The sequence below is a fragment of the Wyeomyia smithii genome, chromosome 3 (assembly GCF_029784165.1).
Source record: "Wyeomyia smithii strain HCP4-BCI-WySm-NY-G18 chromosome 3, ASM2978416v1, whole genome shotgun sequence".
In the NCBI taxonomy this organism is placed as follows: domain Eukaryota; kingdom Metazoa; phylum Arthropoda; class Insecta; order Diptera; family Culicidae; genus Wyeomyia; species Wyeomyia smithii.
In genome coordinates, this window is record NC_073696.1 from 186,542,533 (window position 1) to 186,562,380 (window position 19,848).

Sequence of the window (19,848 nt, forward strand, 5' to 3'; positions counted from 1 at the left end):
TCACATTGGTGCCAGTGTTTACCAGGGATGGGAGCCTTCTCGCATTTATCGAGTAAGTTTATTACTTGAAGTAACCACAAACCTACAACGAAACGGAAACCGTGTGACTGTAGTGTCCTCGGTTGGCAAAAACGATGCATTCCGCGAATGTTGACCCGCACCCCGTCGAACCTCGGCTGTGCCAAATTCATATAAATGTACAATGGGTAAGTAGCCAGTTATCGATTTATCGCCGTTTAATTCGCTCTCGCCAACCGTTATCGATGTACACTCATGGCACGTTGAAATATGAGCAAATTTTGGGCGCTATTAACGATCAATTGTTATTTTCAATAGGTTTCTGCGTCGCGCAGATTTATTGAACCGATAAGTAAGCTGGAATGGAAAAGTTATCGCCAGGATTTGTGAAATGCTAAATCAATGGTTTTGTTGGCTTAAGCGATGAAGAGAGCTAAAGCTTTTCGGTTGGAATTAAATATGATTTACAGGAGCTGTATTTCTAAATGGACAAAGGTCATAATCTGTTCTATAGCATTCAATATTAAACAAAGAGATTCATATCGATTTTTTGTTATGAAGAGATAATGATGATGATGGACCCACCTCATACTCGTACATCGGTTTGAGCTGGACTATTTAACTATAAAAGATATTTTTAAAAACGTACAGTAGTAACCAGTTGCCTAACAAATAACGAACTGGTTATTAATCGCAGATATAGTAACCCTTTGATGGAATACCAATAATTAAAAAATAAACATGATGCGAGTTGCCAATTTAATCTGTAGTTGATTAGATATTAAATTTAATGTTTGAGAGCGTTGACTAATCAGAATAGGTTCTAGATAATTATCTAGAATTATCATATAATCTTGTAATTCTCGATGATGAGCTCTGTAAATCACAAGCAAACCCAAGCCTTTTTAGTTTTTGCTCCAACCCCTATTTTAAATAGTAAAAATAGATAAAATTAAAAAAATAAAGTAATTTCAAATATAGTACGGACCAAAAAGTCATGTAACAACCCGATATGCTTTTTATTTTAATTTCTAGGGTATGAATCTGATTGATTGACTAACCTTTTTCAAACTTATTTGTATAAATTTAGAATATGTTAGTAATTGATTTTGTAACAAATTCAAATCATCTGCACATGTGTAGTAGTCTGATACTCATCAAAATTTGACACTGTGCATAAAAACAGTATCGAAACTATAGTTGGATTTTAATCATGGGGGCGGATTCTGTTGAGAATGCGGAATTCGTATAAAATAATCAAAATTCCCCATTTAATATTTCAATGTCGTTATTAAAGACAGCCAATTTGATTTCACAGCAAATGCTCCACAAAGAAAATGCTCCACGCGAATTCCGGAATTTGTATGAAAAGAGGCGTAAGTTCTAAAATCCGCATAGAAAAAATGCGGAATAAGGAAACTCATGCGACACATTAAAAACATGTCGCTGCTTTTTCGGTAGTGACACATTGAAAACGTGTCGCTGCTTTTTTTAAAACGTGTCAATTTGAATTCCGCGTAAAAGTGACTTATTGTATGTAGTTTGACCTTCGCATTTCGTTCAGAAGTAGGATTCCAAAGTTTCTATTTCTCGAAAAACATTCCCACGAGAATTTCAGCTCAATCGGACTTCGGGAAAAAATGCCTCAGAGCAGTCAAAGTTTTCTCATCACATCTGGCACCAAAAAAAAATTCGACATGATATTTTTTCCTGTAAGGACTTGCTTACTGCGACCAGAATCGTTGATCTGTTGTGAGATATGCCCGGATGTTTGCTGTTTTCTGCACTTCTATTATTAGCATACCGTTGTTGAGAAGTGGCATGCTTATTATTTATCCGTGCTTGTGCGTAATAAGATTTTACCCTTCTTTTTACATACCTACTGCTCCACTATACCGAGCCTTGTTTCTCCTGCCAAAAATCGCCAATCATAAATTCCTGGAGATGTTTCGTTGGCCAGCTTTATCAAAAGATCGACTTTTTTTGGTGTAAGTCTCGACCAGCCATAGCAGCGAGCCCTGAACCATAACCGCAGGGTCGACACACGTATCTTGAATTTTCACGGATTCAAGGAAATGCACAGAATTGTCGTTGAAATAATGTGTTGCACTGAGTCAACGAAATTTTTATTCACGTTCCTTCCTCCCACTTTTTTACTTCAACCTGACCTTCTTTCAATCTCTGATTTTTCCTACGGTGCCCCAACTTCTGAACGAAAATCAAAAGGTCGATTCGTTATCACCCTAATGTAAAGGACAAAGACTTTAGAGGGTATCCAAAGACTAGTTGAAGCCAGTGTTATATGCAAACATAAACTGAACACAACCCAGAAGATATGAAGATATTGAAGAGGATATGACTCAGAGGGCTACCGTGAGGAACCCCAGCTCCAACATTAAATGTGTCAGACTGGGGATAATTCAAGCAGGAAGATTAAAAAGCTACATTGATACAGCTTATAAACAAGGCCATGATGCCCTTCGTTGTCGAACGCTCCTCCCGCATCCAACAACGCCATGGCAGTAGTTTCGGAAACGGACTTGTCGCACCTGATAACATTTGTAACGCTGGAGAGTTTGGTACACAGTATTGTCCCCTTTTTGAGCCTAAACTGTTTTCTAAAAAAGTAGTCAGCGAACATTATCATACACTAAGGTCGCTTTTTACGCGGTTTCTTTTACGCGGGTTTATTTACGTGGCTTTTTTTACGTGGATTCCAGAATTAACGCGGTTTTTTTACGCGGATTCCGCAATAAAATCAGTTTTTTACGCGGATTCTGGAATTTACGCGGTTTTTTTTACGTGTAAACGTATCCCTCGCGTAAAAAGCGACTATAGTGTACATCTAAAAATCTCCTTGGAAATGATAATCACCTGTCATTTGTTAAGCAAGAGCAAAGCCTTGATGCTACATTCCGATTCGGAACTTTACCTTCTGTTTACTATACACAACAGACTTCACAGCCAACCATTAAGTGCGAGGCTGGCGCTACGATCCTACTGACACTAACAGTCTCTTCCGAGTCAAGACTCGAACCTACGACGACTGGCTTGTTAGGCCAGCATCGTACCTCGAGACCAGCTGGGGAGGCCACATTTGTTAATTACATGTAAAATTTTATTCTTCATTATTATTTTCGTTTTTGGTCTCCAATGTTTTTAAAAGCAATTTTTGTTCACTGGACTACATTTAGACATTTTTGTTTTGTTAAGAAAAGGTTTGAAAAAGTATAATTGCTTTCTTTTCAAAATTTTTCTTACCTTCTCATACACTTTTAGAATTATTGGTTTTGTTTTTCTCAACGTGTTTTTGCTCACTTAAAGTTATATTTAGGATTACTTTCTTCTCGACTTCTTCTGGATAGCGGGGCTGTTTTATAGTGTAAAATTTTGCATGCTTTCTACTAGTTTCTAGAGTTTTTGACGGTAATTTCTGGATGAATTACAATTTGAAAATCTTAGCTCAATTTGTTTGGGTTTTCCTTTTTTTAAGATTCACCTGATTTCCTGAATTTAAATTTATATATTTTTTTATTTTCCGGTTAAAATGTTTTTAATCCGTATGCTTCTTTTTTAACTAGGAAAGTAGGAAAGATTCTATCTTTCCAGCTTTCTGCCATATTGAATCTGTTTTGTTTTTAGTCATTTATTTGTTTTTTTACAACTATTTCAAAAATCAAAATCTTTTTAGAGTGGATTTTTAAATATGATGTATAAATTCTGTTGTTATTTCTGATGCTTAAAATTGTATTTAATCTTTAAAAGCAGAGAACAGAAAATGAGGCGAGCAAAATGTTGTATTAAGGGGTTATATACCTTTTTGGTCGAGGGAAGTTTGAATTTATTTTTAAGTGCATAGCACCATTTTTATTGTATCAAAGAGGTATTTTTCTGAAAGTACAGTTAATTACCAACAAAAAAATACGTTTGATTTTGAGATGTACCAATGATTACTGGAGTAATGACCGTTTTCCCGAAACGCTTTTTTTGCAGAGGCTTGCGGTGATAGAGACTCAGCGAGTCTACTGAAATCAAAACATTAATATTATTTCATTAGTTTAGAAGTGTGCCATGTCCTTGAACGATCGCTTTTATGAATGCAGTCATACCTCGATATAAGGCAACTTTATTTTTATTTTCGTTACGTTATATCGAAGCAAAAAATATTTTTTTCTATTTATGCAAGAATGTTAATGGTTGCTCAAAGATGCGCAAAAACCTATTTTCCATAACCTATCAGTATTTTCAAACCTTTCTTATGCCCAATATGGACAATTTTCGCATTGGTTTCGAAACTTACCACAAACATTTTTTTGAAGCAATTTATGGCCCAAAAACAGTTGCTGTATCGTTTATTTTCGATTTCAAAACATTTTAAAAAGTTACGTTTTATCGAGTTACGTTATATCCAGGTTGCCTTATATCAAGGTATGACTGCATTCTGTTTTAAGTGCAAACGGGAACGTTTTTCCCGGAAAATGCACGTTTAGAGCACTAAAAATTGCAATAAAATTTTTTGCGGCAAAATGTAACTGTGTGTTTCAAAAAGTGATCGTTCAAGGACCGGCGAATTTAATAACGAAAATAAAAAAAAAAGATGAAGGAAATCGGTTCACTAGTTTTCCCGCAATCAGAATCACGGCAGACATTTTTTGAAAAACACCATTCCGAGATAAACGCGTAGAAAGTTTCAAGTCTAGCTTATGCGGCCATAGCGAGGCGCGCTGCGAATTGCTCTAACTCAGATCTCAGATCTTCATAAAAATTTTCTCAAAATGTTATACTTCAAGATTATGAAATAAAAAAAATTTCGATTTTTTGGAAACTAAAAGGGATATAACCCCTTAAGGAACGCGAGTGAAAGTTGGCTAGTGACAGCTGAGTGACTAGCGAGCTACTCGTCCGAAATCCAACCGAATCGTAATACCAAAATTGGTCGGACGAGTTACTCACCGCTCGCCTCGCCTCCTGTAAAAGGGGCCATAATTTGTGATTATATTTGTTTCGGTTTCTTTTGAATTATAAAGGCGATTGCTTTACCGTTCTTTGTTTATTCAGTGCGTTCCTCAGCTCTCTCAGGCTAAATTTTAATGGGATTCTTTACATTTTTGGCTTTCAGGTGATTTGAACTGATTTTGAAATAATTTTTGGTATAAAACCACAGAAATAAATATTTTTATTCTTTTCGTTGTAAACAAAAATGTCCACGTGGACAAAGAGGGGAGGGGGGAGGAGCTTTGGTAAATCTCCACGCTTGTCCACGAGGGGGGACGGGGGTATAAAATGACGAGTTTCGTATCCACGTGGAATGTGGACGGCCCTTAACCTCGTCCGCAGAAATTTTCAAATCATCTGGGAAAACTAAGGGTGTCACAGTGATTCTAGTAATTGTTGATGCCCAATCGCCAATAAAGGGATTTACCAGGAAACGATCAATGTTATGCGAATTCACAAAACTCTCACCAAGATGGAATACTCCTCGGTTTATTTTTTAATTATTTAGTAATTTTCCAATAGAGGTTTGCACAGGAGTGAAAGAATTTGATTCGCGAAGCTTTTATTTTTGATATCCACTTACCGAGCCATGATAATCATATTGAGGCGATTGAAATAAAACTTAAAAACGGACAGGACAGTATAGTGGTAATGGCGTCTAGTTATGTTACGGAGACTTTTATATAATTTGGTTAAGCAAGCTGTCTTGGTATAGACTGTTACTTACCAGTTCGGAAGCAGGAACATGTTGGCCTCGGGCTGTGGATAAGGCCTCGTCAATTTATTACAAGCGCTGTCGCCTGTCGATTCTAGCTCGATGTTGTAGCGGATGTTGGTGTCAATATACTGCTGAAACCGTGCCCTGTGAGCACGATGGTAGTTAGGATGCAGAAATTGAAATCGGTTGACGGAAAACCCCACTTCGACCACAACTGCATAGTGGTCGGAGCCCAATTCTTCGTAGATTATCGGATTAAAGGTATTAGCCATTTTGGTGATGAAGGAATCGTTGGTCGAGTGAACAGAAGAGCTAAACCGGGTTGAAGAGTAGGGAGTCAAGATGGTGTATTCTTGCGAGTCATTGTAATGTTTGCCAAGAATTGATGTTTGGTATTTAGGCCACCAACCCAGAAAAAACTTTGCCGATGACGAGTAAATTGCTTGAGCTGACTCGTGACGGACAGTAGATCGCACAAAATGATTGGGCCGACAGGAGTACTTTCACCCAGGAAACTTTCCACCCATGATGGTTTTGAGATTGAAACTTGGTTGCAGCTTACGTTGAATTCGGATATCAGGAAGGTAGATGTTGACATCAGCATCAAGATGCGTCCCGTTGATGATGGTAATGCTCGTTGAGCAAACCGATGATTTTGTTTCTGTAGAGAAAGCGTTCCAATAGGCAATGCTAATGTGTTCATAGTTCGTGTTTGGGGAGAATACAAACTGCTGCTTGCAGCTGTTCTGCCCAGATTTTGCAAGCATGCAGGGCTGCGCAAACTTCTGCCAATGCACGAAGAGAAAAGAGAACATTCGTTAGTGTTATCGGAGTCTTTTCGTGTGAATTTCATTCCATGCCTCAGAAGTCCCTGAGGAAGTAAGGAACTGCTCGATGCCTTGACATCACCAGACGAAGCTGTAGGACCATTATTCAGAGAAATAGATGCAAACATAGTGATTGGGCGACGCGAATCGGTATTGATATTTCGCGTTTTGTTCACAGGGACTTTCCAGCAACTAGGCTGGTTGTTGGTTGAGGTTCTATTGCGGATCTTCTGTGCTTCGGCCAGTGCTTTATGGGTTGGCGGCTTCTGTCAGTTATAAGGTGTCGGGAGCTTGCATCTGACCCCACTTAAGTCAGCGTTATACCGTATTCCAGTTTTTAGTGCCGTGTCCAAATAGCAGGTAATAACAACATGGAGTGACGATGTGCTGGTTTGTAATGTTCCCAGGCTGCAATGATGTGTAAAAAAGCTCAAATAGACTGCAAACACGTCAGGAACGTTGAATTTTTCTCCAAGACCACGAGGTACAATTCATCACGGTATTTCTGAGCATTGTTGTTATACGTCATCTTGTAGATTTGGATTGGTTTGAAACAGTTCATCTCACAGGGTGTCACTTTCTATGTCAGAAAGTCCACTAAGAACTGCTTTGAAGAGTTTTTTTGCCAAGACCCGTAGCGTCGCTTTTCAACACGAAAAAGCTAAGAACTTACGTGACGACTATTAGTTACTCAACACGTATGCAGGAAGTCAGTAAAAGAAAACGAGCTTGTGATTGATGCAATGTGCACGGTTTTCGATTCATTTTGTAAAAAAATGAGTATTGAAAAAAATTCAGTGTACGGGGTGTGAGAGTTCAAAATCGTGTACTTTTCCATTCAACCTCCATATACTGGTTTTATTGACATTCCATCTTTAGAAGAATTTAAGTATATAAAAAGCCTCCAAGAATGACAATAAATTTTAGTTCGAAACATGGCCGCTACTGGTGATGCAAAATCTAACTACTCAGTTCTACACATGCTTGTCATTCTCCTCAGTATGTGGAAAGAGCGGAAAAAAATTCACCGCGCACTTCTCTCTCAGCATGTGTCTGCGTCTAGCAATTGCTTTCACCGCACTGCTGGCGATCTGTATAATTTTGCATTGCCGTTATCCGCTTTGATGTTGACAGTTGCCTTAACGGTGAGTGCCTTGTCTTTTCTCTAATTTATAGGTTCACTAGTCCTACCACTTACAGAGAGACAAACACACTTCCAGCTCACCCCATATCTTAGTGAACACTGGCGAGAAAACAATTTGAGTTTTTCGTATGTATCAGTATATCCATAATATACAAACCTTTTCCCTTTTTCATTTTCATTTCAATCCAATAGTTAGATAATTATATAATAACACAAATAGCAACAAACAATAAAATAAAATGAAATAAAATAAGACAAACCAATAATTAAAAACAGAGTAGGTATCTTGAAATAAATGCGACGCGCTTAGTCAAAAAATTATCACTCATTTGCAAGCGCCCAAAATAATTATACCAAGCTTAATTTAGCATTACAATCAACATTATTCTAACATTATTCAGAATTTGTAGTCAAGTGTAGTTTTGGTGCAGTCCTCGTGTAGCTACACCGCAAAAACAATTCGACCCAAGTAAACTTGACCGACACGAGCAACGGAGTCTATTTCTTTCTCACACTACTAGGGGAACTGCCCCATTATTCATCTCAGACAATATATTTATCTCATACAACATGAAAACACAATTGAAAACAGGAAAAACTCATATTTTCTAACTAAACCAATCTGTTAATCCATTGAATGGATTCTTCTTAGTTCACTTTAGATTTCTCATAAAGTAGAATCCTCAAAAACTCACTTATAAGCCATAAATTAGTTATTATAGTCGGGCATCTGCAATCGAAAACTCGTTTAATTCAATCACCTACCTCAGAAAACAAAATCCGCGCATTGTTCTATACGGCTACAACGGGACTCGTTCAGCAGCCAACCAAAGTTTTTTTCATAACTAGCAGACCACTTTTTATTTTAATCACTAAACAAAATCACTCACTACACCAAGAATACTTTAATCTTTGAAATGTTCACTTCAAATTTCCAAAAACAAGCTTGAATTTGCGGGAATATATGAGATGAACTCCTAAAATTCCTAAATTTTAACTGTATGTATTTTCATCTGTTTTCACTGCTTTGAAGAAAATAAAAGTTGCCAAATCAGTTTCTGTTAATACGAAAAAATCATACTGAGAATGTTGAATCATTCCGACATAATTGACACTGTAGTGGTTACCTAGGTTGCCAATTTTGCACGTAAACAACTGCAGCGGATATCTAGGTAACCTACTGCGACGGGCTGCGATGGATATGGATATGGATATGGAAGCGTTGTGAAAAATGGTTTGTTTTACAAAATTCAGGATAAATCTAGCTAAGCTAAGCTAAGAGCAAGTAAGCGTATTTTGTTTATTTGTTCAATGATTTCATGAAAATTTGATTTGATTTAAAAAACTCTTTCATCCACATATCAGTCAATGGAATGAGTTTCTTAATAAGATTTCATTTTACGAAAACAATTTTACGCTAAAGACAATATGTGGCATAAAACATATTCAATTTTTAAACCCCTTCCACCGATCTTTCACACCTGACCGAATTCCTGTATAACACATTCTCATCGCTTTCCCCTCTCTGTTTCATTCTTGCAGAACCTTCGACAGAAATAATTGGAGCCCCGGACCTGTACATCGAGAGCGGTTCGACGATAAATTTAACGTGCGTGGTAAAAGACTCCCCTGAGCCACCGGCATACATATTCTGGAACCATAACAACGTTGTAAGTAAAAAATATCAGTAGCAGTCACAGAGGTAAACGGAGCAAAGGCTTAAAAGCTTAAGGAAAGCAGCCGTCATTTCATTTACTCTGACTGCTATCGCCTCAATTCGTTATCATTTATTAAAGCCAGATATGAAATATTATACAAATTGGGTCGACATGCTTAGGCAGTTTCATTCTTTCGGCCGGGAGTGGAATGCCAATGATGCCGGCTGCTTACCGAGCGGAAAGAAAGGTACGCATACCGGCACAGGTGAAAAGGCCAAGCTTGCAGTGTTGGATTTCGCTTCGAAAGGTGCGAACGATATCTTCTGAGAGTAATGCATACAAACAGTAGAATTATTTATATTCACGAGTGGAACCGTATTCGGTGAATAAGGCAAAAGTCGCTGGAAAATATATTTCCAAAATTTATCGTTTCCACTCTATAGTCGGATCGTTATCACTCAAATTGGACACAGGAAAACTTTTTGTTCCCTTGTTATCTACGGTAAGACACGAAGTTGGTTCACAGCACTTTTGATTTGATATGATATTCAAAACAAGGCGCAGTAATTTTGGATAAATGTATTAGTTCTAGGAAACCCACAATGGTAAAACCAAATATTGTCTAACATCACCGGTAACCGGTTAGCAGACGATCCAGTAACTTCTTAATTTCCAGTACCAACACAAACTTGATGCGTGCACAATCAAGACGTTAGCACGAAAACGAAAGCTGCCAGACTCTATTTATCATGTGGGCATCGCTGGGAATTTCATCCGCAACCCTAGGAACGGAATTGAATCATGTTTCACTATCCTAACGTACCGGTTTCCAGTCACAGACAAAAAAAAAGTTCTTCCGCGAAAGATCGAAACTCTATACACTGAGTCAGTAGAGTCAAGCTAGTCGGTGTCTATTGTAATCTCCTGAGGAACGAATGACAGAGCCAGGCGAAACCACCGTATCTTCATCTTGCGCTCTGACTAGCTGTCAACTGCTTGTACCATACGATGTACGTTGTTCAATAGAAAAGTTCAACTCAGCCGTTGCTTGCCGCTAGGATATTCACTGTACAACAACGACGCTACAGAGCGACTCAATAAAGGTTAGCATAGCACACTTCCATCGTTGAACCGCTTCCCGAACTAGTTCTGACTGACTGGATGCCATGAATATGGTAATGGATTTTATGGCGAAATGGAACTCCCGTCGAGCGTTAGGATCAGCACGACCCCTCTCTCTGCCTTTGTCGTTTCCGGTGAATAGATACGTGCACTTAGAAGACATAAATTTCACTTAGTGTTCCGCACGCAAGGCCGGCTAACGGAAAGGAAAACAGGCACCGAATTGAAAACGGCGCTGCACCGCGCCCCGCCTACTCGCGTGCGGTCTTTTTCTTTCGCCGAACGACCAACCGGATGCCACAAGCAGACGTTTGTATTCTTCGCGGTTTCGCTCCGAGATTTATTCGCGGTTCGCGGCTGATGCCGTGGTGCCGCATAGATTTGCACAAAGTGTGAAAGTGCTTATTACTGTTTGAGTTTCCGGGAAAAGTGAAGCTCACACCGCGCACTAACCAGGCTCATTTGTTTGACCGGAAGCCTGGTTCCATCTACATGCAGGCATTTAACTTTAAATCACTACATCGCTATAGTAATTTATTTTTCCAACTATATTATTAGCTGGACTCATTGATAAATTTCAAGAGCTTCCAAGCTGCGTGAGCCTATTTCAGCAAACGTTGAAGGTTCCTAATCAACAACGAATCCTGAAAAGGAGAAAATCGATGATTCAATTGAGTGGCCTATACACTCGCAAATTATTGATAAACGTACGACCTGGTCGTATTGCACTAGGATCGGTTGGAAATAGGAAATAGATTGAGCAATAAAAGTGATTTATGGTTCATTGGTTCGAAAATTTAACATTAAAGTTGTCTGTGGTTGTACTGTTCGCTTGTGCTACAGAGAAACAACGAATTTACGATTATTTTTGCCAAAATGAAATCCATGCCATGAAATGGTTTTTGGTGAAAGGACATAAAAATAGGTGCTGCGTTTTGCTTTGGATCAAAAACAATATTGTGGGGAGAAGAGGGAGGTGTCGTGTTTGGCGATGTTTTGTAGCAACAATGTCGAACTTTTGCTTCGATTCGTAACTATGAATAAATCTTGATTTCATCACTGCACTCTCCGAGATGGAAAAAATAAACAATGGACTGAACCGCTTCAAATAATGTGCATATGCGTTAGCAAGGTCATCAAAACAATACACTAGCACACCTGATGCCCATGCGTTTTTGCATAACCATTGAACTCGATCAACAAAATTTAGCCCACTCGAATTATTTTCTATTCTCAAACTCGAAAAAAATGGACTGGAAAATGCTATGAACAAGCCATTGAACATTGCTGGAAAAAATGTAACTAGCTTAAAAGGGACTGTTGACTGAACAGGATGAATTTTGTGATAATTTTGTAGCGAAGATTACAATAATATATACTTTTTTATTATTTCAAATACAGTGCGCTGATATGTTGCATTTTAATAGAAAATTTTTATTTTCATAATATTGTAGTGGTAGAAATATATTTGAAATTAATTGAGTTACGCGCACAAGAATAAGCTCAAATAATCTAGAGACTCGGGTTGGTTAAGAGTTTCTATTTGTACTGCAATATTCAAATAAAATGGTTTAACATAAATATTTTATCAAGATTCTGGTATCCACACAGAATTTTCGTTTGATTCCCTGTGTCAAATCCAAAACCCCTCTTGATTATACGTTTTCTAATATTGCCTAGAAATATTTCCTGAGAATTAAAGTTTCCCGGATTCCATCTATTTTATTAGGAAAAAATATTTGGTGCGTCCATCTTGCAGTGATTCGATCACATTTCTGAGCCTCTTTCGTGTTGTAAACTAGCACTTGTTTGTAAAAGTAACTTTCCAGAATCTTTTACAGCGGCACCGGCACATGAAAGCGGCCTTCGCCGTCTTGGTGTCGGTGATGATAATATCCGCAGTAGACATACCTTTCCGTAGGCGGGACTGGTTATTTGGCAGACCGTTTACATCCTCGGCGTACCTCACTAGTCCATTGATGATAATCCTTTCTAGCACATTGTCCACTTTTTCAGGTATAAAGATAGATCTACACACCGAATTAGCGGTTTCCCGGCTTACGCAATAATACCTGTCTCTGTCGCTTTCACCTCTCCAGAAAGAACTAATCATCCAGCACTTCTTTATGGTTGACCGGAACAGTCCGGGGACTACTTCTACGGCCGTCATAATAGTCAGATTAAGGACTTCATCCGATCCCGTTGTTTTATTCTCCTCTAGGAAGATGGCGATCACGGAGGATTCGTAACTGTTCGTACCTTTTACTTCCTCTCCAGCCTCTGCACGAATTCTGTCACTCAGGCTTTGGATATTCGCCCTGGTCTGCGTTAGAGAGAAACATCAAACGCGAGATGAATCAACAACCGAATATCAGGGACTAGGCTTTTGATATGGAATGAGCTCCTGCATTGATTCACTCCAGTATACCTGGTGACCACTGATGAGGCGCCAGCACAGCCTTGACCATCAGGATCCCGTAGGCGTCACTCCACGGATTCGTATTGGCACTATCACATAGCCTCGCGAATCCGAATGTCGCACGATGTTCCTCCTTTTTTATTTCACTTCCCACTAAAAACCCTCCAGTCTCCAGCCAATAATGCTCCCCTGGGTAATTGTTAGGTATTGCTTCAGGGGCCGGCTTTTATGCTCTGTGAAACCTCCTGGTTCTATCAAGTTTTCTAGCTAATTAGCTAACTAACTTGAATACTGGCAGTTAGCTAACACTGGCGTGCCGGTGGTCAACCTATTGCCTACTTTGCAACTCTAGGACTATTTGAGAGGCGGCTGCACAAACCGCCCTCCAGATGTTCGGGACTTCACACATCCTCCGAACAAGGTTGTCCGGAGTAGTGTCTGGCCCGTTCACTACCATCATGTCGCTCCACGCACGCGCAAAACGAGGACATACGAAAAAGACATGCTCAGCACTCTCTTCCGCATCCACGCACTCGGGGCACATGGGGGATCCCACATGCCCGAACCTGTGAAGATACTGCCTCAAGCAACCATGACCTGACAGGATCTTTGTCAGGTAGAAGTTAACTTCTCCAGGGCGCCTCGCGACCCGTCCGGATACCACCGGGATAAGTCGGCGCGTCCATCTACACTCCGCGGCATTGGACCATTCCTGCTGCCATATGATCATAGAAAATAATCTTCTGATACTTCGTATACCTCTTGTGTCACGTTAGTCAAAGCATTCTACGTACTCCTTAATGGATATGCTGATAGGCATCATGCCGGACAGGACGCAGATTGCGTTGTAAGACATTGTACGAAACGCACTTGCAACCCTTAGGTACATAAGCCTGTAGGTACTTTTCAGTTTACCACGATAACTGTTAGTACCCAGCGCTTCGTACCACACTTGGTCACCTCCATACCTAAGTATAGACGGAACTACGCTGGCAATAAATTTACGCTTGCTGCCATTCACCGCTATTCGACATCATTCAAGATAGTGCTGCGATACTTGTTGAAGCCCTCTTGCAGGCATATATGAAGTGACTTTTAAATGTAAGCTTATCGTCATCCATAACCCCCAAGAGCTTCAGAGATCGTTTTGAGGTGAAGGTGCCGTCTCCTACGCTGACCAGCACCTTTCCTGGAGTGCATCCAGTCTTAGACCTTATGTATACAGTGCACGGCCGTCAACTCGACCTCCTCGATCGACTAACCGTAGACCTCTAGCGTTGTGTCGTCTGCAAAGCCTACGATCACAACTTCTACAGGGAACTTGAGTTTCAACACCCCGTCATACATGACATTCTACAACACCGAACCCTGCAGTAATTGGGACGCATTTCTAACCCATCTCCGTGTTATAAGTAAGTTTTCGATTATGGAAGTAATTTTCCAGAATCTTGTACAGCGACACCTGTACATGGATGCTCCTGAGCGCAAGCCCTATGGAGCTCCAACCGGCAGTAGTGAACGCACTTGCGACGTTGTAGTCTGCAAGGCAAGCTCTGTATTTCCTGGCTAGCAAATCCAGGACGTAAAATTTTTAAGTTCGCTATTCTCGTGTGATCAAGAGCCCGTTGCCATCAGAGTGACAGACGCGATGAATCTACAACGGCTAAAGTGGTAACCAGAGATACATTCACTTTAAAAGGTGAGACGTAAGATCGTTTATATTTCCCTTCCGATGAATTTTGGTACCGTTCACCCAGTACGGGAAGCAACGCCTCCGAAATTCGGCATTACATCATCCACGGCTCGTTGCATGACCCATCACGACTGCTGTCACTTACGTTTTCGACATTTGCCCTGGTCCGCGTTTGAGATACTTGGACGTTGGACGAGGGATGACTCAATAGACTAAGCTCATGGAATGGAAAGAGTCCTCCAATGATCCACTTCAATATCGCTGGTGACCACTCTGTAGGAACCAACACGCTCTTGGTCATAGTCATTACGACCTTGTTGGCACCACCGTGGAGTGAAAACCGTGACCAAGCGCGCAAATATCTCGGCATCGAATTGCGTAGTCACAAAGGCTAAAGCTTTCACTGAACCGCTTGTTGCTCCGAGTTAAGGTCTACAGTTTATCGGACAGCCTGGTGGTCGTAATTTGTACTGCCACTGTCTACTTTCCAGCTCCGTGATCAGTCCTGAACTACAGAACGTGACATCGATAATCGACTTCACATCATTTCTGCTGTAAATACTAATGGCACCGATTTCGGCCAGGTTCAAGTTAAGCTCTGATAAATCCTCTGGTTCATACAAAGACTTCGCCACACGACGATCCAGACGTTCACAAACCAACGTTATGGAGCATAACAACTGCAGTAGAACACTACGTCCACCTTGGTAACCGTCTGGACCAGATGGTGTCCCACCTGTTTTCATTAAAAGGTGCATGCAGAAGATTAAAACCCCTTTCTTGAAAATTCTAAACCTTTCGATGCAGCAAGCTCAGTCTCCTCATGAATGGAAAAAATCGATGAGGTTTCCGGTATTCAAAAAGGGTAAGAAGCAGTTAGTTGAAAACTATCGAGGGATAACGTCCCTTTGTGCTGGCTCTAAAGTGCTTGAGATAATAGTTAGCGATTCTATCATGTTCAACTGTCGCAGCTACATTTTTACACAGCAACATGGATTTATGCCTGGCAGATCAGTTGACACAAATCTCATGGAGTTCACATCTCTGTGTTTTTTGACGGGATATCCAGAGGTAATCAAGTAGATGCAATCTACACCGATTTAAAGGCTGCTTTTGATCGAATCGACCACGATATAGCTTTCAAGAAGTTTAAACAACTGGGATTTTCTGATCGCCTCTGTGGCTGGCTGGCGTCGTACCTAAAACAAAGAACTTTACTAGCAAAAATTGGCTCATCTTTATCTCGGGAGTTTACCAACTACTCCGGTGTACCTCAAGGCAACAACCTCGGGCCAACCCTGTTTATTTTATTTTTCAACGATGCGATGCACCTTTTCACTGGAAATTGCATGCTTGTTTACGCGGATGACTTTAAACTCTTCACCGAAGTGACTAGTTGGGCTGATTGCGACACACTACAGTCTTACCTGGACCATTTTGCTGCGTGGTGTAATATCAATCGAATGACCCTTAGTATCGAAAAGTGTATAACAATCTCATTCCATCATAAATCAAGCCGCGAAGCCTTCCGTTTTGATTACACGATCGCTAGCCATACGTTGGAGCGTGTAGAAGTCGTAAAAGATCTTGGTGTTTAACTCGACTCTGAACTTACTTTCCGACAACATCAGCAGTTTGTAATAGATAAAGCGAATCGACAGCTCGGATTCTTATTTAAAATCGCCCAGGAGTTCGACGACCCGCTATGCCTTCGATCGCTATATTTTGCGTTAGTACGATCACACTTGGAGTCTTCTGCCGTCATTTGGTCACCGTATCATGCAATTTGGATTCGCAGAATTGAAAGCATCCAACGCAAGTTTGTTTGGTACGCACTTAGGAATCTACGATGGCTCAACCCACATGATCTACCTCCATATGAAGCTTGCTGTCAATTGCTGGGCATTACAACGTTGGAGAGAAGACGAAAGATTTCGAAAGCCGTTTTCGCTACCAAGCTTCTTTCATCTGAAATTGATTGCAGTTCTTTGTTAGAGCAGCTTAACGTAAGTGCCCAAGCTAGACGTTTGAAATCTCGAGCCGGTTTCCTCCGTCGTCTACTAGCAAGAACTGAGTATCTTCAAAACTCACCTCTACATTCGATGAGCGCAATATTCAAGGAATACTTTTATCTCTTTGAATTTGGAGTGAGAGCTGAAGTATTTCGACGTCAGTTGCTTCAAGAGCCGAATTGACAATGAATATTTATCTAGCAATTTTAAATATTATGTCTATAATTATGTTGATTTTTTTAATATTTTCACTACAATTTATTTGTTGTTTAGAATAAATGACTTTCCTTTCAATGAAATTAGTGTTTATAATAATAATGACTCGTATGTGTTAGACTTAAGTTCTGTGCGTTGTTAGAATTAAGCAGAAGATTTTTTCTCAGTCGCCGCCTTTGTGCGTTAGAAAGTCGCTGGACAAGGGGTGCCGATGATTCGGGTTTCCCTTCGTCATCGGGCCTTGTCTCTGGCCCGGGAAGTAAGTTCATTTGACTTTCGTCATTCCCTTGTGGAGAACGTAGGATTAGGGATGAAGCAGAGGGTCCTCCGTCCAGTGATTCGCTGTCGAGGTTGAAGTCGTCCTCATGCTCCATCTCCTCCGTTCCGCCCGGTGCGTTTGTTTTTATAGGACTGCGCTCCGATAAGTCCATGGGTACAGGCAAAGAAAGGCTGCCGGTGGCCGAATTTCCTGAATTGAAGTCGTTCATAAAATTCCCACGAGTCGCTGGGTAAAGAAGAGTCCGCTGCATCAGTGACCCGCGTGATGCAGTAAGGGCTAATTACTGTGAAGGGTGCCCTGGTATTCCACAGGCTCCGTTAAAGGCTGGGTATTTATTAACCCCCCACCACGTCATCCATCGGCACGGGTCGAATAACACCTTAGCTTAGTGATTTTTTTAACCATTGGATTTTACGTAACAGCCATGGTTAGGAGCCGTTTCAACCATCCTCCTTCTCAGGGGCTTTGGACCCTCTGCTCCAGTTCTCAATAATTCAAGTCTATTCGTAAAGGCTAGACTGAACCAAGGAGAACCGTTACAGGCGGAGTTGAAATCAGTGGAGTTAGAAATACTATGATGGACGCACAGCCTGAATCCAGTTCTATGTGGATCAAGAAGCATGAGAGAGTCAACCTTCACTTTAAGCAGTTTTTGTTTAGGTTATTTCAGGTTGTACTCGCATCGCTTCGAATATGCAGCGCCACCTATGTGTCCAGAATTAATTGTGGCGAGAGAAACAACAGAGCACATGGTCTTCAAATGTCTGCGACTCACAACAGTTAGAGACGAGCTTCCACCCGAAGCAATGCTTTCTGAGAAAATCCGGGGGGAAAAAGGATCCGGGGTCTTGCCAAATGAGTAGACATCTCAGGTGTCTGCAAACACCTGGAAACCTCACACCTGTGTGAAACAGCAATTTAGAGCCTCTCAATAAGTTGCTTTTAAGACGAGTTGGACCGTTAGGTGGGAAAGATACGACCCCAAAACCATAACTATTTGTGGGAGTGCTTGCAACAAAACAAAAAAATTTCTTCTGATTCCAAAATAAAATTTCTTCAGATTTTTCAGAAACTGGTAAAGTAAATAATAAATACATTCTTATACCAATATATGACAAATAAAACTGGAATCATTTAACATTCTTCACCCAAGAAATAGTTGTCGGGTAGACCTCAGATTTTACAGAGGTGTAAAGTGATATTAAACTATATTACCATTGCGTGTCGTCGTGCGGAGAAACATGATTTGAACTTTAACCATTAATGTAAACAATTCTGGTGCAGTTTACAGTCGGTGTGATACGTCGTCAACCGGAACTTGTACAGATTAATTTTATGCAGAATATATGTACAAATACGTCCCATTACCGTGCCTGGCGTGCATATTAAATAGAAAAACGGTTTTAATACAAACACTGGCTACAGTCGTTATGCTGCATCAGAGATGCAACCATCCAGTACACTGACTGCACTCTGGGGAGACAGAGCCGGGCTTACTCCGTGAGCGATTTCAAGCAGTCAGGACAGGTACACCCGGTCCGCACAATATAGATGATGCAGTCTACTGTGCGGTCCCATCCCACGGTAGAATTTATAATTGCATGCATTCTATCCCGTTTCCTACTCGCTGCCAACAGTAGCAGCAGTGGTGGGTTTGCTCTAGACTCTAGACCGTGCCCCGCATTGACTCTCTGCTGGGCGGATTGGCGGTCGGTAGCACATATTTTCGTTTCCCCACTAGTCTGCGGCAAATTCCCCGCTGGGCCAACTGTACCACAGTTTTGCTTGCGCCAAGTCCTGACCGAAGCAGCTATCCAAGAGTTGACTGCGCTCGGAACACTTAATATTTCAATTTCAAAATGAACAAGAAATGAATGATGATATTTGCTTGCACAGCATAGTTTTCCCTTTTCACTTGGGCTCTCCTGCCGTTCGAGTGGCTGCGTGCTTAAAGCTATTTTCAGGCTCTGCTAATAAAATTTTGAAAATCGTTACAACCAAGAAGCATGCCGCTGTGAGAGGTACGATTCCGAAGGAACCGGAGTGCAACATGACCGACGCCGTGATGATATCGCTGTACAGTTCTTAGCCTCGTCCGAAGATGAGATGAAACCGAGAGCCGAACGATGCCGTATAGTGTAGAAAATGGGGCTGCAACTTTGAAACGGGGAATCTAGGTTGCCCCAGCAAGTGCGCCACTTCCTTGCCTTGGCTCCAGGTGAAACTGTACAGCAGCTTCACCGGGCATAAGAACCACACTGGGTTTTTGTTTTTGCATTTGTTTCATCCGAATGAATTGTGTGCACACGTTGAGCTAGGAGTTCATAAGATAGTTGTTGCTAAAGTTGTGCACACGGACAACAACGGATGAACAACGGTTCCAACGTTCTCTGTGTGGCAATTTACTAATGAATCAGCAAGCTCAGTCTACTGCATCTTTTGGTTGTTATAACATTTGATTCCTTCTGTCGAACAGTACATCTGTTTTTTCGTTTTCAGATCCTTTTTGTATTCTGAGTCAGAATTTCTGTCATTTCCATTTTCCAAAGAAACTAACATTTAGTTACAAAAATGATGTTATTATTACACTGTATCACTATACAATTAACTGTAAAATATTCGGGAAAATGGTTTATTCTGTAAAACTGGTAGGACAAAAGATTCCATATGAGTGATGAATAAGAAACACTAAATTGACTCGAAAATTTATTTCTAAATGTTTTGTACATGGTTCGTACCCAAAATG

The 19,848-nt window shown here is 40.6% G+C and overlaps 1 protein-coding gene across 3 annotated transcripts in view; it reads left to right on the top strand.

Moving 5' to 3' along the window:
- Positions 1–19,848, top strand: part of LOC129732571 (zwei Ig domain protein zig-8-like) — an 801,587-nt gene that overhangs the window by 768,048 nt on the left and 13,691 nt on the right. For all 3 annotated transcript variants that reach the window (XM_055693546.1, XM_055693545.1, XM_055693547.1), the window contains one exon: positions 9,245–9,372. In XM_055693546.1, coding sequence (XP_055549521.1) covers positions 9,245–9,372 — 128 coding nt within the window. The remainder of the gene's footprint in view (positions 1–9,244; positions 9,373–19,848) is intronic.